The sequence below is a fragment of the Gavialis gangeticus genome, unplaced genomic scaffold (genome assembly GCF_001723915.1).
Source record: "Gavialis gangeticus isolate Ggan-Ray unplaced genomic scaffold, GavGan_comp1, whole genome shotgun sequence".
Taxonomy (NCBI): Eukaryota; Metazoa; Chordata; order Crocodylia; family Gavialidae; genus Gavialis; species Gavialis gangeticus.
The window spans coordinates 182,945,976-182,970,321 of record NW_017729032.1 but is presented as its reverse complement, the minus strand read 5'-3'; the positions used below and the strand labels follow the sequence as shown (position 1 = coordinate 182,970,321).

The 24,346-nt window shown below is 41.0% G+C and overlaps 1 protein-coding gene across 3 annotated transcripts in view; it reads left to right on the top strand.

Annotated features, from left to right (window-relative positions):
- The window catches only part of CUNHXorf23 (chromosome unknown CXorf23 homolog), a 62,807-nt gene that overhangs the window by 15,372 nt on the left and 23,089 nt on the right, over positions 1-24,346 (top strand). For all 3 annotated transcript variants that reach the window (XM_019524633.1, XM_019524632.1, XM_019524634.1), the window contains exons 5-10: positions 3,482-3,660; positions 4,441-4,555; positions 4,808-4,871; positions 7,459-7,577; positions 12,222-12,336; positions 21,421-21,516. In XM_019524633.1, coding sequence (XP_019380178.1) covers positions 3,482-3,660; positions 4,441-4,555; positions 4,808-4,871; positions 7,459-7,577; positions 12,222-12,336; positions 21,421-21,516 — 688 coding nt within the window. The remainder of the gene's footprint in view (positions 1-3,481; positions 3,661-4,440; positions 4,556-4,807; positions 4,872-7,458; positions 7,578-12,221; positions 12,337-21,420; positions 21,517-24,346) is intronic.

Here is a 24,346-nt window from a genome sequence, read left to right as displayed (position 1 = left end):
AAAGAGAAGGCTGAGGGGGGATCTTGTGGCCTGTTATAAACTAGTCAGGGGGGATCAGCAGGCATTGGGGGAGTCACTGTTCCCCTGAGCACCGCCAGGAGTGACCAGGAATAATGGTCACAAGCTGGCAGAGGGTAGGTTTAAGTTAGACATCAGGAGGCGCTATTTCATGGTCAGGGCGGCTAGGGTCTGGAACCAACTTCCAAGGGAGGTGGTGTAGGCTCCTTCCCTGAGGGTTTTTAAGAGGAGGTTAGATGAATACCTTGCTGGGGTCGTTTGACCCCAGTACTCTTTCCTGCCATGGCAGGGGGTCAGACTAGATGATCTGCTCAGGTCTCTTCCGACCCTAGAAACTATGAAACTAAGTTAGAACTGATCATAGAACTTACAAACTATACAGACCTACTTTAGTACCAGGTAAGATGGAAGAAAAGATTATATGAAAAAAAGAAATGAATATTAGTTGGAGGAGACGCATGGTTATGGTTTGGATTGGAGGAGGCTTTGGGGTCATCAAGTTTCTAGCTGTTGCAAGTACCATATCATATAGTCCCTTCACTAAAACCGATCCTGCTCTGTCTTAAAAAATAACTTAAGTTTTTCTTGCACCAAAAGTAGACAGAGTTTCTTACTTACTCATGACAAATAATTAGTTTACTCGTGAAAATTAGTCTCACAGTAATTCTCTCTTCCTTAATAGTTTCGTTTACATATTATTCTCTTTGAAATCTGTAATAAACCAGAAAGTTGTGAAGACTGGAAAGAACACTATTTACTGATGAGAACCAGCATGAGAAACTGAGGGGGAGTAGGGAGCTTTGGAGGCACTGAGTGTGGTACTTGGATTGCTGGTTGCACATCTCCTGAATTGCAGTACAGTAAGGAGTCTGAGACTGGGCATCTTAATCATTTTGTTCTTCTCCTGTTAGAGACATGCACAGTGGAAATGGAAACATTTTACAGACTGAAGAAATCACAGAATTGATTGTTAGTCTTTCATATTCTGGAGGCTATATTTTGCATCTGTAGATGCAAGTCAGCGGGTCTGGATGCCCTCCACCCCAGGGTATTGAGGGAGCTAGCTGGGGTTATTGCAGGGCCCCTGGCACGGCTCTATGAGCGATCGTGGTGCTTGGGCCAGGTGCCAGATGATTGGAAGGTAGCAAATGTGGTCCCCATCTTCAAGAAGGGGAAGAGGGAGGACCCGGGTAACTATAGGCCCGTCAGTCTTACCTCAATCCTGGGGAAACTCTTTGAGAAGATCATCAAGGAGCACATTTGTGATGGGCCGGCATCAGAAATGATGCTCAGGGGCAATCAGCATGGATTTATTAGGGGGAGATCATGTCAGACCAACCTGATTGCCTTCTACGATCAGGTCACAAAGGCCATGGATGCAGGTGTCGCGGTGGATGTAGTCTTTCTGGACTTCAGCAAGGCCTTTGACACCGTCTCTCACCCCATCCTAGTTAAAAAACTAGGCGACTGTGGCATCGATGCCTACACAGTCAGATGGATTGCAGATTGGCTGAGGGGTCGCACTCAGAGGGTGGTGGTGGATGGGTCATACTCGACCTGGGGGGAGGTGGGTAGCGGAGTCCCCCAGGGCTCGGTCCTGGGGCCTGCGCTGTTCAATTTCTTCATCAGCGATCTGGATGATGGGGTGGAAAGTAACCTGTTTAAATTCGCTGATGACACCAAAATCTGGGGGGAGGTGAGCACGCTAGCAGGGAGGGAGAGATTGCAGAGGGATCTGGATAGGTTACAGGGGTGGGCTAACAGGAACAGGATGCGTTTTAACACGGACAAGTGCAGGGTGCTGCACTTGGGCAGTAGGAACCAGCAGCACACTTACACAATGGGGAACTCCCTACTCGAGAGCACGGAGGCAGAAAGAGATCTTGGAGTCATTATTGACTCCAAGATGAACATGGGCCGACAATGCGAGGTCATGGTTGGCAGGGCTAACCGGACCTTGTCGTGCATCCACAGGTGCATCTCGAGTAGAGCCAAGGAGGTGATCCTCCCCCTCTACGCGACGCTGGTCAGGCCACAGCTGGAGTATTGTGTCCAGTTCTGTGCGCCCCATTTCAAGAGGGATGTGGACAACATGGAGAGGGTCCAGAGGAGGGCCACCCGCATGATCCGGGGACAACAGGGCAGACCCTACAGTGAGAGACTGCGGGACCTGAACCTATTCAGCCTCCACAAGAGAAGGCTGAGGGGGGACCTGGTGACCGTCTATAGACTCACTAGGGGGGACCAGAAGGGTTTGGGGGAGACGCTGTTTCCCCTAGCGCCCGCTGGCATAACAAGGAGTAATGGGCACAAGTTGATGGAGAGGAGGTATAGATTGGACATCCGCAAAAACTACTTCACAGTTAGGGCGGCTAGGAGCTGGAACCAACTTCCAAGGGAAGTGGTGCTGGCCCCTACCCTGGGGGTCTTTAAGAAGAGGCTGGATGCCTACCTGGCTGGACTCATTTGAGTCCCGTTTCTTGTTTTGGGGTTTTGTTGTTCTCCCGCCCTGGCGGGGGGTCGGGCTAGAAGATCTACTAGGTCCCTTCTGACCCTAAATCTATGAAACTATGAAACTAAGTTAGTTTTCTTTTTGGATGAAAACTTAAATTTGACAGAAGTTGGTGACTTAGGCTTAATTCATTTCCTGTTCATCAGTGGCAAATAGGTAGATTTTTCAAGATCTCAACTACAGCTACATAAATGTGCCCTCTGTTTCACTGTGTTTTTGAAAAGCAAGAATAATAAAAACGTTATTCAAAATTAGCTGTGTATGCAGAATGCTTAAATATATCATTCATTTTCTGTTTTTCTGAGTGACTAAATCTTTCATTGTACTGGGTATTAGAAGAAAATTAATTTAGAGGTCATATCTTTTAAAGTAGTCTTTAAAAGGAAATGCAACAGATCTATTTATAATTATTAAAATTTATTGGCAAAGATCTACCAAATATTTATTTTTCCCTTGTACATCAAACAAGCTGATCATTCTGAAAAAAAAACCCAAAGCTCTTCACTGCAGTGGTCCATCAGAAGACTTTAAATGCTAGACCATTGTTTGAGGGTATGGGGATATAGCCAGGTACCACCCAGAATCACTCCTTAAAGTCTGTAGTTCTGGCAGTTTCTGGATACCTGTTTTGCTGTGTATGTATTTTATTTTATTTCTGTGTTCATTACATACTTTTAAAATCTATAAAGTGTGATCTGTACATCAGAAACTCATTAAAATAAGACTTGTAAAAATGTCTTAGGATAAACGCAGCCTGCCTGCCACTCTCTTCCTGGCCACCCATATTCCTTGGGTGGAGTTTCATTTTAAATATGTAAGGATTTTCTGTTATTTCATTCCATCTTTCCAATTATGACCCTGTTTTTTGATTTTCTTTGATTCTAATATTTCATCTTTTTTTTTTTTTTTAGAATACTTGAATGTTTTATTGTCTTTGCAAATTTATTTTAGGGCTGCCTCTAGCCATACCACAGAGAGGCAGATGTCACATGACCTGGTTGCAGTTGGCAGAAAAAATGAAAATTTTCATCCAGTCTTTGAGCACATGGAATCTGTGCCACAGAATGTTGAAAATAACCCATCAAGAGAATTTACTCAGGAAATAATTATGATAATCCATCAAGTTAAAGGTAATGATATTTACTGGTTTGGCACAAGCTAGGAACATGATGAAATGAAATGTTGGAATTCAGCAAAATACCACTGCTTTGCTCAGTATGAATCATGCAAGACAAGTGAAACGTCATGAGTCATGTCAGTAGTGTAGAGTGACTGAAAAGTCAGGCAGGTGGACAGAAGGTGCCTGATTGGCATTGTCCTGAAGAGCCAAAACTTGGGCCTCAATCCTGAGAGATGATCTAGGTGAGCAACACTTCTGAATTGTGTAGAATTCTGTTGATCTCAGTGAGATACTACATGGATCAGTTTGAAGCTTTGGGGTCTATTTGTTGTCGTGGAGAGTTTGGTACTTCTCATACCATATCTGTTGAGACCAAAAGGAAAAGATCTGCTATGGAATTGAGTCAAAGTTCAGTATAAGCAATGTGTATTTACTACTTTCAGTTTTCAGGTCTGTTTTATTGTTGGCTGCCTTAAAGTGCATGTGAAAACCAATAGGAACTAGTATTTAAAGTCTTACTGATTAAAGCTACTAAATCCTTACATTTCTTGAGCTTAATTTAGTAAAAAAAATAAATGTGATTTAAATACTGAAGTTCTAATATGGCTAGAGCACAGTGTGTTAACTGTCCTTTCATCTGTGTAAGTTGAGTTTCAAGTAGAAATTATTTTAACTTAATCTCATGTCAAATGGTCTCTTACATTTGATCTTTTAGTAGTAGTACTTGCAATTGTGCAGTTGCAGTGTTAAGGATAAAGTGAACACATTTGAATTTAACATTTCTCTACAGCAAATTATTTCACATCCTGTGACCTAACATTGCATGAACGCTTCTCCAAAATTCAAGATAAACCAGTTGCAAATCTAAATGAAGTCAAAATGCATTCAGATCCAGAAATTCACAGGTAATCGATACATTTCTTTCTAGTTTATATTGAGCAAAGTTGCTAGAAGCTTTGTTATATGTGCCGTTTAATGAACTTGAAAAGCAAATAAACAGAATTTTTAACCATTTAATAGAACCGTAAATTTTATAGCATGCAACTCTGTAATTGTCGGAAGCATTACCATGTTGGCCATGGTTGTTAGAAGGGAAAAATCAGTTAATTCTTTAACTTCAGTATATTCATTGTTATCATGTTTACTTATTATGCCAGGAGAATTGACATGTCTTTGGCAGAACTTCAGAATAAACGAGCCGTGCCATGTGAATCTGGACAGGTATGTTGTTTTTTTTTGCTTGGAAAAATAGTTAAACTGATGTACACATAAGTAATAACCTGCTGTTCTTTTTTTATGATAAAATTCTGACTCATCCCTAAAAATCCCATCTGTTTACAAATTTTGAAACCACAAATGATTCTATTCTTCTTTAAAAAATATCGTTTGCATTAATTCAGACAGTTTTAGAACTGAATTTTGATGAGGCAGGTATAATAAACCTCCCTGTTTTCTTGCTGAACAGGCAAGTACTTTTCACTAGTTGAAGTATTTCAGTGGCCATGTGTTATGACTTGGACCCAAATCCATTTTAAAGCACATGCTGTGTGGATCTGACTTTCCTTATGGAGGTCATGAAAGTCTTTATCCTTCCCCTAAACTGAATAACAGCATTTTTTTAGATAATGCTAATGCAGTGACACACAAGGTGCTTAAATGCTTGGGAAAAGGCTATCAGCCTAGCCAGGAATTTTTTGACAAATACTTTTATTGGGCAGTCCCCCCATCAAAACCAAAACTTTTCACTTTGATGGAACTTTGATTTGGCAAGGCTTTGAAGGACTGGGATGGAATTTTGGTTCAAGATTGGAGAAGGAGAAACTATCCCAGCGTACTCTGATGGTTGGAACACTGTACCAGGATGTAGAAGAAAAGGTTTTGTCTAACTGCTTTTCCAAATTTGGAGGAGAGACCTGACTATGAGACACTTCCATTCCAGATGAGTACTATAACTACCAAATTGGAGGCTACTTTAGAGGTCTTTTTCTCTCCTGTTGGAGTTTTATATTTTGATTGTTGATTAGAACACGGACTTAAACCAGGGGGTCTCTTTAGACATGTGTTTTTTATCATTACCCGCACTACAAAAATAGAGCACTATGAAGGATGCTCAGATGCAGTGGGTTCGTCTACATGAGATGCTAAATGTGCAGTAGACTAATTCTACTGTGCGTTAGTGCAGCAAGCAGAAAACATGCTAATGTGCAGTAGAACTAGTATGCTGCTCATTAGCATCATTAAAAAACGTGCTGGCGCTACTATACAGTAGCGCTGATTATGATGTATTAAGTCAGTACCTGTTATAGGTACTAAACTTAATGCGCTGTAATTATGGTTCATTAGTGAAAGTTTAGATGTGTTGCCCTCAGTCCACCATTTTGTGTGCTATACAGTTAACAGAGAGGCAGGTTCTCTAGTCAGAGTGGTAAGGGGTTGCTCTTCTGCTGCTCTTCCCCCCTCCACCTCAAGGGAGGAAAGCCTGTAAATGAGCCTGATCACTGAGAGCCTGCCCTCTCCCCCACCAGGGAAAGGTAACTATTGGGCAATCTGTCAGTACTTGAGTGGGTAGCATTGGCCTCTGACAATACCACTGCCTGCTGCAGTGATGGCAGCACCACTGGTCCAAGCTGCCATGGAAAGCAAAGCTGCACTGCCCAGGTCCTTCTTCCTTTCCTCCTGCCTTGGAGGGGTCGGGCATGTGGGAGATGGACCTAGAGACCACCTGTAGCACTACATGTAGCGTTTCAGTCATTACATACACTGAGTGCCCTGACTAAAGTTTGCCCTGGCCCAGGGCACATTTGAGTACATGCTCATGTTGTGAAGGAAATTGAAGTCTTGGTTTACATATTTATGTGGAGTAGGAACATTTTTAACTCATGAAAACTATTAGGGGACTGGAAGACCATTCTTGCTTAGGTGAGCCAGTGTGGCTTTGATCCCCAGAATAAGATGCAAACAGAAGAAGAAGCTTTCAGGGTCTTGTCTTAAATAGTCAGCTTGGCCCCCTTGTCTCTAAAACTGAGTCACCTGATAAGAAGTACTTGGCTGTTTCTCCAAGGAGTGAAAGGAGCCTGCTCAGAGCCTCCTGAGTCCTCTGTTTTTTCAGAAAGGAGATAGAGATGGAAGTTTCTAAGCAGCACTTGGAAAGGAACCTTCTGGTGTCAAGCATTATGTTCTGTCACCTTTAAAGGCAGCTGCCCCTGCCCAGTTCACCTACCTGAGTTGAAGCTTGTTCTGTCCTTGGAGCCACCTGGAATTTCTCTTGAACATGTCTTGAAAAATGAGGTCTCAGCTTTTTTGGGGTCTGTTTTCTAACCTGTGGCTGCAAATAAGTTGCTCATTTGAAGGTGCAGGCCCAAGGTCTTTTACTTAAGTACTCAGCCTACCTTCTGAGAATTCCTGCTGCTTGTTAATCTCCAGTAGCATAGCTCTGGAGGTTGCATCTTTTTTAAGAATGGCAGCCCACTTATGAGTAACTGGAGTTTGTGAATATTTTGTCTGCAGCTGTTCATGGAAACTCCTTCTCTGTCATTGTAGAATTTTCTAATTGGGTAAATGAAAAAGAGCACAGTTGCAGGACTGGACCATTGTAACCTTAGCTCCGTGAGTTCTCTCCCCCTATCCTCAGGGGGTTAAACAGCCTTAAAATAGTTATGCTAGTGCAGGGGATTAGACCCCAGTTTCCAGTGTTACCTTGAAGTTGGCTTGTTTGTTCAGAATAGTCCAGTTGCTGTTACTTGTCAGGTCTCCTAAGTTGTCTTATCATTTGCTTATTTTGAGAGAGAATTTTCATTCTGTTTCTTAGACAGTTGTGCGAGTTCTAGAAGATCCAAATGATCTACGTCATGATATAGAAAGAAGGAGAAAAGAAAGGCTGCTGAATGAAGATGAGCGAACGTTTTGCATAAATGATGTAAATAAAAGGTAAGCGACCCTTTGCAAATGTATCTGCTTGCCTAAGTCTGAAGTAGAACATGGGGCTCATCAGATATTTTGTTGTTGTTCTAAAGATTTACCTACAGTGGGAATCGTGCATGCTACAGTTGCTTCTGTAAGTCTGACCCCTGTGTTTTAGATACCAAATTCCATTAAAATCTATGAATGCTCCTAGAACTTACTTTGTAGCAACAAAGAACTGCCTTGAAAAAGGGAACAATATCACTTCTAGTAGTAATTTAATTTCAGTTTTTGCTAAACAGTGCAATAAAAATTGTTATATCTAATTTTTGCTAAACTTACATTTTAAGATTATACATAATACCTGTTTAAACAAAAATAAAGCAGAACATAGTATGATGATGCAAAAATAGATCAAATGAAGCAGTGGACAAGTAGTATGACAGGAATTATATTTAATTTTTGGCCTTTATTCTTTGTGCAAATAATGCAGATCAACCTAGGGAGTATAGGACAGTCTCTGGATTGTTAGAGAGAAGCCATAGTGGTTTTGGTTTTTGTTCTGATTAATTTTCCTCTTATTTCTTCAAAGAACAAATGAGACCATAAGTTGTTAATTTAAGTAATTTTTCTTCTTCCCACAATAACACATTCTGCTTGAATATGGAGTCCAACACCACCTGCCCACAACAACTCCAGATCTTATTCAAATGAATTGCAGTCTAGTAAAGGCTGCTTATATATAGTTGTGTACCGTGGATAGGTAGGTTTCTAGGTCAAAAGAGTGCTTTATTAATCTTTGAAAAAGGGCAAGTTTAAGAGTCTCTGTCTGACTGCCTATATGTCTATATGGTGTCATTTTCAATTCTTAAATTTTTTTTGTTTTCAATATAGGGAAAACGTTGGGTCAGTGATTTCCAGTGCATATCCCAGGCCATTTGTCTAGGAGAGCATACAGAGCAGGGGGTGACAACGTTTTTGGGCAGAGTGCCAAAACCGCCTGTGACTTCAACTTGTAAGGTGTTGGTGTGCCAGAAGCAGACAGCAGGGGAGCTATGAGGTGCCCGATCCTTGTTGTGGCAGCACAGACACAACCACAGTCGCCTCTCCACCGTCTGCTTCAAGGCATGCATGCACCCGCTTCCAGCAATGAGCCAGGCAAGGCTCTGTGGACTGAAGTGCAGGCTGCCTGCAACAGCTGGCTCAGTCTCTAAGTGGGCCCCTGCCACCCACCAAAGAGCAGGGGCTGCTTGCAGTAGGTAGCAGGGAGGCTGCGAGCAGCTGCACTGGGGTCTGCGGAGCCCCAGCCTGTTTCATTGCTAGGGGCAGGTGAGTGATGGTAAAGGGACTGGGGCTGTGTTGCCACAACAAAGATCAGGCCCCTTGCAACTTTCCTGCCATCTACCCTGAGGCACATGTGCAAAGCAAAATACCTTCATGTGCCACACTGTCACATGTGCTGGGGCTTGCTGACCCCTGTTATAAATGTTGTTTAGCCATCCAAACAAGGATTTATTTGGAAAAGCAGGGCGGAGAGCTTCTAAAATGCACTTTTAAGGTATCTGATGGGCATACCTGAAATAATTTTCATCCAATAACTTAAACTTGTAAATTGAGCTCAAGTGCTCATATTAATCAGTCCCTTTCAGAGCACATTAGCTCCCCCCATCACAGATGTAGACAGAGATAAAAGCTGACTTTTTATAAAGTGATTAGAGGTCTTTTCAATTTTATTTTTTTTATATAATAAAACCTCAGGGTCAGCACTCCATAAACCTGCATTGTACAATAAAATGGACTCTACCTTTATATGTATAGACTTCTAGTGCTGCCAGTACTGACTTTCTGCCTGTCTTATTGTATAAAGATAAAACTTCAGCCAAGGTTTGTTCTGTCCTAGTGCTTACATTTTCAATATACTTATTCCAACTCAGATTTTTAAGTAGATTCCAGGGTACTTAAAAGAAGATACAACCTATAACTTTTCCTGTGAAAACCAAACCAATTTCTTCCTTTTGTTATAAACTCCCCCAGCTCCCCAATCTCTTGGCTTCAGCCATCTTGCTTTTCAAGCCACCTGAGATGTAATACTGCTAAAAAGCATCTAATAGCCTTTGGAGGCCTGTTTGGGATTATGAAATTAATAATGTGTCATCTACATATCGCAAGACAGGAAAAGGATCGTTCAGTGTCATGCATGTGTGGAATTGATTTTCCATTAGCATGCATTTTAAGTCCCTTAAGAATAGATCAGCAAGTAGCAGAGCAAGCAAACATCCTGTCCTTAGTTGAGAAATGATTGGATAGGGCACAATCCTGTGATGCAACCTAGATCCTGTATTTGAATAGTAAATTGCAGTTTGCAGTTAATTCTAAGGGAACTCTAATTCTAACACCCATTGATGTTATGGCCAGTTTCTTCCATATTTTAAATCTGTATATAGAGTCAAAAACTTGCTTTAGATTTATGAAGGCTCACTTTTAATAAAGGTGAGTGAACTGCAGTGCAAAATTATACCTCATTTACATTCATTGTTCCTATTAGCCTGGTTGTTGTAAGGAAGAGGAAATAAACTCCAGATCTTATTTATTTTTTTATCATTTTAGAATTCCTCCTTCTGTACTGTAAAATCCTTGTGGAATTTCCCAGTTCACTAAATTACTTCTGTGAAGTCACTGTCTGCAATTCCTTCAAAGACCCAGAAAATTCTGAGAGGCTTTTTTTTTTTTTTTAAGGCTAGTGTGTTCTTGCGGCACCACGCACCTGCAGCTTGATTAGCAATAACATTGAACACCTACATTTCTCCTTACCTCAGTTTGCCTAGGCCATCTTTACTTCATTTTAAAATTAGCTGAATATAAATCAAATGATCTCTTCTACAGAAGAAATAGATGAGGGAGAACCTGCCAAAATATAACAAAACATTTCTTTGTTATAGAGCTTGATGTAATGATATCTTGTTTCATGGCAGTGGTGGATAATTTTAAATCTGAAGTTTATTAAATGGGAAGGAGATAATACCTAATGATAAGTAAACTAACTTGTGGTCTTGGAGCTGTGTGCTCAGACTTCAGTAAGGAGTGAGGAAATTAATTTTCATAAACTACAGTTCAGGCCTGCAATATTATTATGTTGCCCTTCTTATAAATAGAAATAAGAATTTTTCTGGGACATTGTACAAAGCACCTTATGAAATTTAACTGGATTGACTTGCTGCTGTTAGAGTCTCTTTGAAGATACCACAGCGGGTGTAGTTGGCATTCATTTAATAAGTATTTTCAAACAATAAGGACCTTACTATAAATGTAGCGAAATATAGATGCTAAATATCTTGCAGAGTTACCTTTCTTAAAAAGAGATGACCAATTTGAATAGTCCCAAAAATATATCTTGATTCTTGGCAGCTGCTTTTCATTGTAAATCTTTTTCTTATAAAAATATTGATACTTCCGTGTTTATGTTATATTAATTAAGAAGATATGTAGCCTAAGTAATGTGGCTGATTCAGGTGTGAACCTGAAACATGCAAGGGGCTTGTAGTATTATTTTATGTACAGCACTGTCTTTTTAAATTTCTGAAAAATCACAACATTTTTAGTGTTTTTATTTAGAAGACTATTTAATGGTGCCTGTGCTGTCTTCATTACTGGTGTAAATGACTTTTTTTTAAGTAGTGATGCCAGTTTAAATGTTTGAAACAGCTTTTTTAATTGAAACTTTGTAGATGATGCAAGAATAAAACTGAAATTTCAAGTCCTATAGAAGTAAGAAAGGGGTTTGTGCAGGATCTAGAAAAGAAAAGTGTTTTGTCCTTTTGTAATGTCTGTCTTGCCTTGTGCACCTCTGCTGGTTTTGGTGATATGGATCTTAAGGATTGTTTCATCCATGCAGAATTTCTTTTTAGGTTCATTTGATTTTTTTTTTTAAAGCTAGAAGGGCTGTAGATTGTCTAATATGGTTTCTTGTTTAACAGTGGCCAAAATTGGATTTCACAGTTCCACCTTCAGAAATTATTCTTGTCTCCTTATTAAGGATATCTTGCATACCTTGTGACCAGTATGTGAGCACATGAGGTTTGTATCTCTCAATCAGTGGGGCTCGTACTTGTAAATAGCTGGGTTTTTTAAAAAATCCTGCCCCTGTGTATAAAGAGAGACTATGGCTGTCCGGTGTACAGAATGTGGTTTGAGGAATACTGCTGGTGACTTTTTCTTTTTTAGCTCCACGTGCATAGACTACTGTGATTTGAACAACTAAAACCTTTATTTTTTATTAGAGTAGTAACACATAAGTTGTTGCTGGACAGCCACACAAGTTTAACTATAGTATATTTCAGCCAGCAGAGGGCAACCTTAAGCAATCTTTATAAATCACTGAATTGTTTGTTGTGGAATACCATGGTGAGGATTCCAAAAAGCAAAAATGTACCTGCTGGTTTGTTGTCTATACATTATTTCAAATAATTGTATGTAATTTTGCTTTCAGCAAAACCAGGCCACTAGTGATTTGTCAATTAATGTGCCAGTTTAATATTTTTCTTAATACTTTGCTCTATTCTTGGTGTCATTTTAAAGCACAGATAACTTTTATAATAGCATAGTTTTGAAATAGTGCTGGCTTAGATGTGTTTTTTTTTGTTTGTTTTTGTTTTTTTATTGCCTTTTGTTCAGGAACAACCAGAGCTGCAGCTTTTTGAAATTACGGAACTCCCAAATTGATGGATTCCAAAAGCCTATAAGGTTCCTAAAACCACCTTTCAGGAAATTTATTAGGAAGCCTCACATAGTAAGTTAAAATGATACAGTTCCATTTCCTTAGCTTTTGTTCTATTTTTCTTGTGCTCCATATTTAAAAACTTGCTGTGTTGGCTGCGGGACATGAATTTTAAGTTTCTCTGCCTCACATTAAGTTTCAGAAGATCATTCACTGTCTTAATGTTTGTCTCTTTAAATTTGCATCTAAACAGGACTAAAATTGTATTGACTGTAAATAACTACTGCACCTGAACTGCCTTAAGTTGCTGTGGTTTAGTTTACAAAAGCATTTAGGCTTGTATGAGTCATGCTTTCACAAACTTGGTTCTTGTGTTGCTGGATGCCTCTGTGGTACTTAGGGAAAGAAGAAAGAAAGGAAGAAAAGTGGGAAGTTTAAACCTGCCGAAGATATGTTAATTTTGGGTAGGAACACTGATTTAGGCTTACAGTGATTGGATCTTTCTGATTTCTAGTGGAGGTCTGTTTCCACATCTCACTTGAGGTAACAAAAGTAATTCTGAGCACTTATTTTCATTTCAGTAGCTCAGAAGGAATCGTGAATTGGAAATCTGGATTGCTAGTAGCCTTATTACAGAATTGATGTATCGCACTGTCTTGTACCTAATAAAATAGCTCCCACCTGATGTACCAATTATATGGGTTTATTATTGTCCGACTCTGAAGTCAAATGCAAAAGTTTTGGGGAACCACACTCTGAAAGGTAGATGAAGGGTCTGTTCACTAACACAAACTGATTTAAATATGCCTTTTGCTTACGTTCATTTCCTACTACAGAGACTTTTTCTCTCTTAATGAACAAAACCACAAGTTCCTGAAAATGCCCAAGGAAAAGGAAGTTGGAGCATAGAAATGATCAAACATGCTTATAATCTGTTTTTGTAGATGTATGATGATAAATTCCAGTTAATCTAATTTTAATTCTAGATTTCCTGGTGGGTACAGAGTAAGTAAAAGAAACTAGACTGGAGATTTGTCTAAACTGTGGTCTCTTAAAGATTAGAGTCTTGACTTATGTAGTTGGTATCTTGCTGTCAAACTTTTGGCCAACAAACTTCTGTAGTATGGTAGAAGCTGCCTTGATCTGTTAGAACATTTTCACTCGGTGCTGAAATGCAGTTCCTTTGGGGTTGTAGCATGACGGCTATAACAAAACAACGCAACAGACTACTTTACCAAAAGGTGAATAATACTTGGAATTAAAGCCAAAGCTGTTATACATGTGAAACCAGTTTGTGTTGGCAGTGTTGTGTGTGAATAAAAAGAGGTTAGTTTGAAGTAAGAACAGAATTACTGTATTTATTGTATTAAGGGTTCCTTGAAAATTTATAGCTGGACGTTTGACAGGAAACTGAAAGCAAGGAGCCCTTGCTTGGTAGCAGGTGCCTTTTCCTTGATGCTTACAAGTTCCAGCAGTGAAGAGTTGCTGAGTACAAAGCAGCAGGAGCTATGAAAGAATGATTACTGACTGATAGAGGGGAGGGATTTTGTGTGTGCATGCGCATGTGTATACCGAGCATGCGCTACTTAGCTTACAGATGACTGTGGAGACCAGAACTTACAATCCAGACACCAGCAAAAAATATTACCAGTTGTTTTTGGTTGGAATTCCTGCTTAAGACTTGCCATGTGACGATCACGTTTTCTGCTATCCTGCCTTGCCCTTTGCGTCTGTTTAACTATTTTCCCTCTTGACTTCTGTTTCCATGGGGGGTTTTTTCTTTTGCTTTTGCCTTCTTTTTATTTTGCTCCTTTTTCCTAACACTTCAAATGTATCTATGTGGCCAAATGCTGCATGCGTATACTGTACCGCACATGCATTATGCCATGTAAGATTATGCTGGAAGACTGCATGGCAGACTTCATGGCTATTTCTTTGCAGCAGAGTGGCTCAAGTTCTTGCAGCTGAGCTGAGGGCTGGGGGAAAGGAGCTTTTCCTCATTGTGTGTACCTTAAGCCTGATCTCCGTGCAAGTGGCTACTGAAGCTGTAATGACATACTATCATTAGAGCAGGGAAATAAGGTGGCTTCCAAAGAGTCATGCAGCTTTTGATTTGAAATGGCAGGCTAATTTTGCTTTATCAAACAGATCTTGAAGTAGATCCAGAGCTGTGTAGCTTTCTTTGCATCCAATGCTCTTGGCTTCTGGAGTCTGATACTTACCTGAAGCAGTGTAAGACAGAAAAGTTAACAGCATTTGTTTAAGCAGTAGTTCCCTAACTATGGTTACACCCTTGACTGGAGTTGTGAACCCTAAAGAGCACCCAATTACCCAATTAAGTAGAAGGATGAGGACTGATCCCTGTTAAATATTTTTGTGCTCATAATTGCCCTATGGTAAATGAAAGGCAATTTAGGACCTATTTCACTTAACTAATTTCCCTGGATTAACTTTCACTGTCGGGGAAGAATGAGCACCAAAACAGTTACCACAAAGCAGCTGAGGTACTGTTAATTCCCTGCCCCTGCCCTTTTGCAAGTATCATAAACAAATAGAGTAGTATGGGGAAAGGGATACGAATTGTAGATATGCAAGTGGAGTCATAACCAGAAAAGGCGTGGGAATCCCTGCATATCTAAGAAAAAAGTGAATGAAAAGCAAACTCTGAAATATCTCATTTTAAACAAGAAAATGAAACTGAAACTAGCAAGTGAAAATATGTTAATTATCGACAAAGAACAGATAAGGAATTGTATTTAAATTTGATCATATTTAAATTACTTAGTTTACAAAATATGCTCTCTGATATTAAGAGAATCATTAATAACGATGCACATTTCAGAAATTCTGAAGTGTCATAGAAAACTAGGTATGTACCAGATTATTAGGAAAGGGGGAAGAAAAGTAGATCTTCAAAATAAAGATTTAATCCCCTCAACTTTCTAAGTAAAAAGTCCATTTTCTTCATGCTGATGCGCATTTCAGCACTTATACAACTCCAAGGGGCTTTTCAAAGTGCCCAGCTCTGCGGCACTTGCACATATAAAAATACCTGAAGAGTAAAGTGGAATTATAGGCATAAAAGAACTATATAAAATACATTTGGGGATACATTTGCTATTTAATTTTTTCAGGCTGCTCAAAGTAGGGGAAAGTAAATTAGAAGACACATGCTTAGATTTCAAGGCCGTGTTAGTATTGTGCAGAATGCTGCTTTCAGAATAAATTCAAGCTGGCTCAGAATAAATAATGTTATATGGTTTGAAAATGGAGGAGGGCTACATGTCAGAGACGGGATTAAAGAGAAGCATATCAAATTTGGGAAAGACGCCCAGTGGGCTAGTAGAGTATTGAGGTTGGGTTCAGCCTTACTAAAGACTTTCATTTAATGCCCTAAAAAGTGATGTATGGATGGATCATAACAGTACAGAAGAGAAGAGATACCAGGTAATAATTGGATAATGAATTAATGCAAGCCTAGAAAGATGGGCAAAAAATTGATTGAGATTTAGGTTAAAAAATGCATGCCAGTTACCTAGAGGGGAAAGAGATGTGGAAGAAAGTAACCTGAAATGTTGAGACTTAGGAGTTTGTGGAACATTAAATGTGAAATGCTAATGTAATATGGAAGCAAAATAAGCTATTAGCTAACAGATGTATAAATGATTTTGTTGCAGGATAATAAAAAACTAAGAGAGCACATAATGGAACAAGTGTTATTTTGCTCTGTTCAGTTCACTTTTCCATAATGGTGCTAGGCTGTGCTAAAACTTTTGTTCCAAAAGAAGAAGCCTACTTTTAAATTATATGAAACATTGCAAATGTAAAAAAACAAAAGAGTTGCAGTTTTGAGTTTTTCTTTTAACAGGTTAATAACACCCCAAATTCAGTGCAGCCTGTTGTACAGGATGGATTTTTTACTGCAGAGAACACATAACCATGTAGGATGGGTACTCAATTCCTGGCCTGTAGTCCAGATCTGCCCTCAGCGCCATGTCATCTGGCCTACAGGGCTCCCACAATACTACCACCACTCCCCTGTTGCAAAATTTCTGGCCCCCTTTTAAGTTAGTTTGCTTTTGTTTACAGGTAACTATAGGGAGAGATTGTACTAGAGAGACACATTTCCAAGTGGAAACCTGACAAGGAGGCATAAAGCTTTAAAATGGTACTTTAAAAAGAATATTTAGGTCAAAAATAAGTCCTTGAAGTTACCTAAACTGAAGCTTGATGCTAACATTAGATTGAAAAACTATAGTGTTAGATATTTCTGTAAAATTTTTGAACTTCCATTAAATACAGCAGGCCAGAAACCCTGAAATATTTTTATATAGGCACCAACCAGTGTTGAAACTAGTTATTTCTGTATAGCAAGGCATATTGTATATTAAGGCTTTGCTTGATTTAAGAACTGATAGAATGTGTGTGTGGGTGTGTGTGTGTGTACATGTATATAATATACATATCATCTATTTCATATATATAGGGGGTTTGTTGGGTTTTTTAACATGTCCTTGGGCCCAACTACTTTAAAAGTACTACTACTAAAATGTAAAGTCCATTTTGGTTTTGCTATTCTTGTTAAATGAATAATATTAGGTAGTTGTGTATCCAATATGCCACATGAAATTGCCAGTACATTCTGTCTTCAGCTGTGGTAGAAATGAGCTGTTTCATAGTAAGGTACAAGATCTTTATACCCCTCCCCTATGTATTTTCTGTATTCTCTCTCTCTCATCTATCAGATTATCTGCTCCCCCTTCCCTAAGAAGGCTCAAGGAGCTTGCCTAAAAAGTCTTACAAGCTAGAGGTTAAGATCCCTGTAGTGTAAGGTTTTTATCTTCTTTTCACTACTTCTTTAAAACTATTGTAACTGAAAATTCATGGTAGGCATTTCAGCTGTGAAACTGCTTAAATTCTTGTCCTCAGCAATATCTATTGAGGTAGTTAACCAAAGACTGCAGCGCTGATGTCATCCTGAAGGCTTTGGCTTCCACAATCACAGTCCGCTCTTTGGTGAGAGAGGCAGTGGTCTGGTGGGAGGAGATGGCCTCCACCTCACTGCACTGGGGAGGAGGCTCTTCTCAGCCAGAATGGCTGACCTGCTCTACCGGGCTTTAAACTAAGCCCACCAGGGAATGGGGGGGACTACCGTTACAGCAGGCCCATTGGGCAACTTTTGCAAATCCAGCAGGCTAAGGCACTCGAGGGAACCCACCCCTACCTCAGCCTCAGAACGACGTGTAGGGAGGACTAGGGCCTTCAATGGAGCACTTACGTGCCTGTACACCAATGCCAGGAGCTTGGGGAATAAGCAGGAGGAACTGATCCTCCTGCCAAGCAAGAATGACTATGATCTTATAGGGATAACGGAGACCTGGTGGGACTCCACCTATGACTGGGCCACAGGTATAGACAGCTATACCTTGTACAGGAGAGATCCTGTAGACAAAAGGGGTGGGGATGTAGCTGTCTATGTCAAGGAAAGCTACGTGTCCCTGCAAGCCAACATTGGCATCCAAAGTGGATGACTGAAGACTCTGGGTTAAAATCCACAGTGAATGTGGCACAGGGGACACAATGGTAGGAGTGTACTACAAACCTCCTAATCAGGATCAAGAGCTCAACCAGGAATTTGCTAAGGAACTGGCTGAAGCTGCATACTCCTGGTGCATGGTTGTCATGGGAGACTTCAACTACCCACACATCTCTTGGGAAGAGCGCTCGGCCAAATCTGAATGGTCGCAAAGCTTCCTCACGTGTGGAAGCTTTGAGCTCTGTTTGACTCAAGAAGTCTATGGACCAACAAGAGGCAAAGCAGTGCTCGATCTGGTACTAGCAATGGGGGCTGATCTAGTCAGTGACCTAATGATCTAAGGGAAGCTGGGAGACAGTAACTATGAGCCGATCACATTCATTATACACTGTAAAGCTGGCAAGTCAGTAAGCTATGCTGAAGTCCTGGACTTCAGGAAAGTTGACTTTGACAAGCTCAGGAGGCTTGTTTGCAAGGCCCCTAAGAGACCACGACCCAAAGGGGAGGGGAGTTCATGATGAGTGGTTGCTTCTCAAGGGAGTGATCCTGAAAGCACAAGCAATGTCTGTTCCATCTCGGATGAAAGGTAGCAAAAGGGCACAGCAGCCCCCTTGGCTCTGCAGGGAACTTGTGGACCTCCTGCATCTAAAAAGAAAGACCTATAAAGGATGGAAGACTGGAACTACCTCAAAGGAGGAGTATTCTGCACTGGTCCGAACCTGCGGAGAGCAAACCAGGAAAGCCAAGGCTGCTAGTGAACTCCAACTGGCTACATGTATCAAGGCCAATAAAAAGTCATTTTTTAAATATGTGGGGAGCTGGAGGAAAAACAAGGGTCACAGTGGACCCCTGCTAAACCAAATGGAACAACTGACAGCTGACACCCAGGAAAAAGCCAACTTGCTTATTGGGTATTTTGCATCATTTTTTCACCACCCCAAGGGATGGCCCTGCTCAATATGGTACAGGATGGACAAGGTGAGGGAGAATTGTTACCCTTCATCAATGTAGACCATGTGAAGGAATACCTTGAGAGGCTGGACACCTTCAAGTGAGCTGGCCCAGACAGTTTACACCCCAGGGTACTTAAAGGAACTGGAAGGCATCGTAGCTCAGCCACTAGCACAGGTCTTCAAGAACTCGTGGCACTCAGGTGAAGTGCCTGAAGATTGGAAGAAGGCCAGTGTGGTGCCTATCTTCAAGGAAGGGAGGAAAGTAGATCTGGGGAACTACAGGTCTGACCTCTATCCCAGGGAAGATCTTGGAAAAAATTATCAAAGAGACCATTCTTGACAAGCTTGCTGGTAGCAACATCCTGAGAGATAACCAGCAGTAGTTTATTGGGGGTAGGTCTTGCCTGACCAATCTCATCTTCTATGACCAGGTGACATCATTTGGACAAGGGAGAAGAGATTGACGTCGTATATCTTGATTTTTAAAAAAGCTTTCGATCTGGTATCCCATCACCTCCTCATGGAAAAATTGGCCAACTGTGGCCTCTGCTACATCACAGTCCAATGGCTGGGGAATTGGCTCTGAGGTCGGACCCAGAGTGTAATAGATGGAAGTAAATCATTGTGGTGCACCATGAACAGTGGGGTCCCCCAAGACTCTGTTCTTGGGCCTGTACTCTTTAACATCTTTATTAACGATGTAGACATTGGTATCAGAAGCAAACTGGCCAAGTTTGATGACACCAAACTTTGGGGTAGAGCGTCCACACCTGAGGATAGGATGGTGATCCAGGCTGACCTAGACAGGCTCAGAAAATGGGCGGATGAAAACTTGATGGCATTCAACATCGAAAAATGCAAAATACTCTACCTTCGGGTAGGGGGGAACACAGCACGCTTATAGGCTTGGGAGTGCTACGCTTGCTAGCGCCACAGCTGAAAGGGACTTGGGGGTCATGATTGACCACAAGGTGAGCCACCTATGCAATGTCACAGCTGGTAAAGTGAGCAAAACTCTGGCTTTCATCCATAGGTGCTTCTCAAGCAAATCCCAGGATGTCATCCTCCTGCTGTACTTGGCCTTGGTGAGGCCGCAGCTGGAGTACTGCATCCAGTTTTGAGCTCCACAATTTAAAAAGGATGTGGAGAAGCTTGAGAGAGTCCAGAGAGCCACGTGCATGATCAGAGGGCAAGAGAACAGGCCTTATGATGAGAGGCTGAGAGCCATGCGACTTTTCATCCTGGAAAAGTGCAGGCCTGGGGGGAACCTGGTGGCTGCCTATAAGCGGTGTGCATTAGGACCTGGGGAAATGCCTGTTCACCAGAGTGCCCCAAGGGATGACAAGGTCAAATGGTCACAGACTCCTCCATGACCGTTTTAGGCTGGACATAAGGAAGAATTTCTTTACTGTCTGAGCCCCAAAGGCCTGGAACAGGTGGTCCAAGCACCTACTCTGGACTCCTTTATGAGACATTTGGATGTTTATCTTGCTGGAATCCTTTGACCCCAGCTGACTTCCTGCCCCTGGGGTAGGGGGGCTGGACTCAATGATCTTCTAAGGTCCCTTCCAGCCCTAGTGTCTATGAAATATGTAAAAATCTATGAAATCTAGTAGCAGTGAGTTCTATAATGCAGTTGTTGTCTGTAAAAGCTAACACCTTTTAAGTTTTGTTGACATATCCATGTTTGTGACTTCCTGATGGGCCTCTGTATACCTGTCACTTATTTCCATTCTAAAGTAAACACTTTCTATTTTTACCTCTGTTTTCATAAGACTTTCTTTTCCATGACCCTAATCATTCTTTGTCCTTTTCAGACGAGCTGACTGTTGAACGTGGTCTTCTAGTTTAATACTGAGTGAGATTGTTTGCATCGTGTCACTGCAGTACTTCCCATAATACTCTCTACCCCAGTAGCAGTGGTCAGAAAAAAACCCAAGTGCTTGAAGAGTTGTTCACCATGATGCCTTATCTCTAACAATTTCTTTTCTGGAATTAATCAACCTAAATAACTGTTTGCAAATGTAGTTGCTTCATACTCCTGTCTTTTGGTCATTAACATATGAGATTCCATGCTTATTTTGTACCATAGTGACAGCTGACCACTTAACTCCTTTCAGTTTTTCAACTGTGAAAATATTTTGCTCTATACGCTATGTCTATATAGATGGGGGGGGAGTTAATTCTTTTTGGAAGGAACTTAATCTACTGGTTGATTGTTTTTGTTTTTTTTGTTTTAAAAACCCTAGTATTTTCACAATTGGCATCTAAATTTAGTAAGTTAACTGGAGACATCTCTCTATTACTTGCAACCTAAAAATAACTTATCTCCTATCTCAGTGTGAGTTGACGTAGTGTCCTGTGGCGCTGGCTCTGGGCTTTTTTGAGGGGAAACCTCAGCTGGACAGATCTGGTGAGCTTACAGCCAAAGGGGCCCTGTTTCACAGTAGTGCTTTGCATCAGCTGCTCTGGGTCTGAAAGCAGTCTGCCCACCTTGAGTTTAAGTTCATTAGATGAATGCACTATTGCAGTTCTGTTGCCTTAAACCAGAACTGTTACACTTTAGCTACAGGAACATATACAGGACTATTTACGATGTTCTGAAAGATTGCTTTACTGTTGCATTAAAATACTGTGTGTTTAAACCAGTATATCTTATTCTTCTAGAATCCTTATTATGCTGCAAAAACAAATGATATCTTTACTCCCAGACGAATTAGAGGACACCTTGAAAATCCTGGACCCATCAGAAAACCATTTAAGGTATTGTTTATTTCGTGCCAAAAATTTATGTGCGTTTTGGGTTTTATTTCAAGTCCTGTAATTTGGGTCTTGACTAACATAACACAAAGAGAAGGATTTCCCAATGTTGCCAGCATAAGCTGAACTCTGCTTCTATTGACATAATGAGAATTTTACCCTTGTAGTGTTAAGATCTTAGTGAAAAAAAAAATGCACTATTTTTCTTCCCTGTTCTGTAACTGCTGCGGTATTGTTGTATCTTGGGATGGGTGGTATTCGAATTGGGCACCTCAGCAATCTGAAGTCATCTGATTTGTTTCAGGGTTCAGTTCTGAATAGCTGTAGTAAGGGAGAGGGCAGGCAGAAGAGACGGTTGAGAAGAGTTTTGGTCAAGTAAAGGGAGCACAAGATGATATGATCGTGCTAAGCAATAAGCAGGATACAAATGGCCTCAAGAGCAAACATAAGAATTGGAATTGTGAGAATGGAGAGTGACTGAGGCTGTACTATCTCCATGCCACACCTGGGGATGAAGCCTACTCCATTCACTTCCTGCCCTGCTGGGTGGGAGTGAGGGAGGGGTGCACATGCATGTGCATGCACAACCTCAAGTCTTGGAAAGGAGGCAATGTAGAGCAGGTCTGACTATCTGTGTGGATGCTCAAGAGGGATGGTGGGCATATAGCACTCCCTGGCATGCATGGAAGCAGCATAGTCATGCCCTAAAATAACTTGACCTTTTTGTAACGGGTCATATGTGCATTACACTAGTAATGCTTACCCCTAATTTTAGTTCTGGTTTGACTGTCCCACTCCTAGAGTCAGCTTCAGCCTTGTGGTTTCTCTTGCTGTCATCACTTAACATATGAAATGCAGATTGCTGTTTTCCAGGCCTGAGAGAAAATGTTACCTCCTCTATCTGCTGAATGCTATGTACTCTTTCATTTTCCGTTCACTGAAAATCTATATAACATGTCCCAAATGTTAACTTTAATTAAATATCCCATACTTCGCTATTATATTTCCTCACATGTATTGTTTTAGGGTTTTGTTGTTCATAAAACACCTCAGATATCAGAGAGCAAGCAAACTCATCCCCTTCTGAGGTATACAGAGCTTTTCCAATACCTCTTGGCTATAAAGCACACCATGGGATCAGAGTCAATTAAATCTAAAACAGAGATTACTTCTATTTCTTCCTCCCTGTTGTGAGTGGCTTGCTGTGCACAGGTCCAATTAGGGCCAATCTTAACAGGAAAAAAGTATTAATCAAATCTTGGACAAGTTGCTCTAGGTTTCCATTTAAGAGTGACCTTACTACCATTTTCCTTAAATATAAAACAGCCCCCCTGCCAATAATTAGATTCTATATATGGAAATGTTTTATATATTTGTTATAATTTTCTAGGTATAGAATCTGAGTATTGGAGGGTTGTCTTGAATCCTCCCTTCCCTCACTGCTACAGCAGAGAAAGCAGTGGTGGCGGGGTGGGGTTAGGTGGCCCCCTCGTGCTCTGCCCTGCCCACTTCTTCCTGCATCCTTCTTACTCCCCACCCCAACTCCTCATAGTCTCTGTCTCTTTCCCCTCCCTTCTTCCCCATTCCCCCCAGCATATGCCTTCCCTCCCTGCCTCTTATTGTTGGATGCTGCTCGGGCTGCACAACACATGAATGCTTAGCCCTTGCCTGGCTATGCAACAGTGTAAATGCTGCTGATTGGCCGGGCAGGGGAAGCAGTTTCCATGTGCTCCATGCAGAAGAGAGACCCCAACCCAAGCTGGAACTGAGCTGTGCCTGACAACAAGGGGGTGGGGAGGGCAGAAGCTGCAGAGGAGAAGTGGGGTGGGGGGGCAGGTCAAAACTGACCTGGGCTTAAGGCCAGTATCAGAGCAACAGCAGTTGCCTGCTTTCCTGCCCCCCCCCATCTACTTTGTATTCAAATATAAGATGAGGGACTCCCACCTGTGCTGATCGCGGGGGGTGAGCAGGAGGCAGTAGTCTTATATTTGAGTAAATGTGGGCATTACTGAAGTATTTGGGTCTTTGTCCCAAAGTCTTCCTTTCTACTGTATTATATCTTTTCTATGAGCCAAGTGAATCACTTAGCCTACTTTCACCACAAATGTTTCAGATGAGCCATTGAATAAGTGGTGCTTGTTTCAGTGTATTTACATCTTGCAGATAAGGAAATTAAGACAGAATAGTTGCACAATAAGTTTACCCAAGTAGTTGGCATCAGGACTCGAATTTAAATATCAGACTTCCTCATTCTTATTTCATACCTACAACAATAAAAATCTTTATAGACTTGCAGGTTCTCCTATCCTCACCAGAAGTGTCTTCCTCTGTACCTATTATTAAATGCACATGAACTAGTCAGGAACCCAGAGAACTGTCTTCAAAGCTTTTTATGTGTTGTTAATTTAAAATTGTTTTTTTACAGTAAAACATCATTTGAGGTCTTTAATTTACTGTTGGTGTAAGGCCCTATATGTCAGTCTGTTCTTGCCCTCTATAGTGAGCCTATGAGTTTGTTACACCAGGCTGATCCCTGGCTCCCGTATCACCCTTGTGGAGGTGTCAACAGCTGATGTAGAATAGGCTGAGGATTAGAATTCTGCCTAGGACTGTGGGAGCATAAAGGTGAGCTTTGTCACAGTTACATACATGCATTTGCTTTGTGGCTGCGAATGATCTATTCCATGTGTACTTTAGTATCATTATGGGCAGGCAGCCCATACAGCAGTACTGCATTTGGCATATATGTAACAAATGTTGATTTTTTTTTTTGACTTATTAAAATATTAGGTTGGTAATTTTAGGGGGGTTTTGCATTGAATTTTTTCTTTAT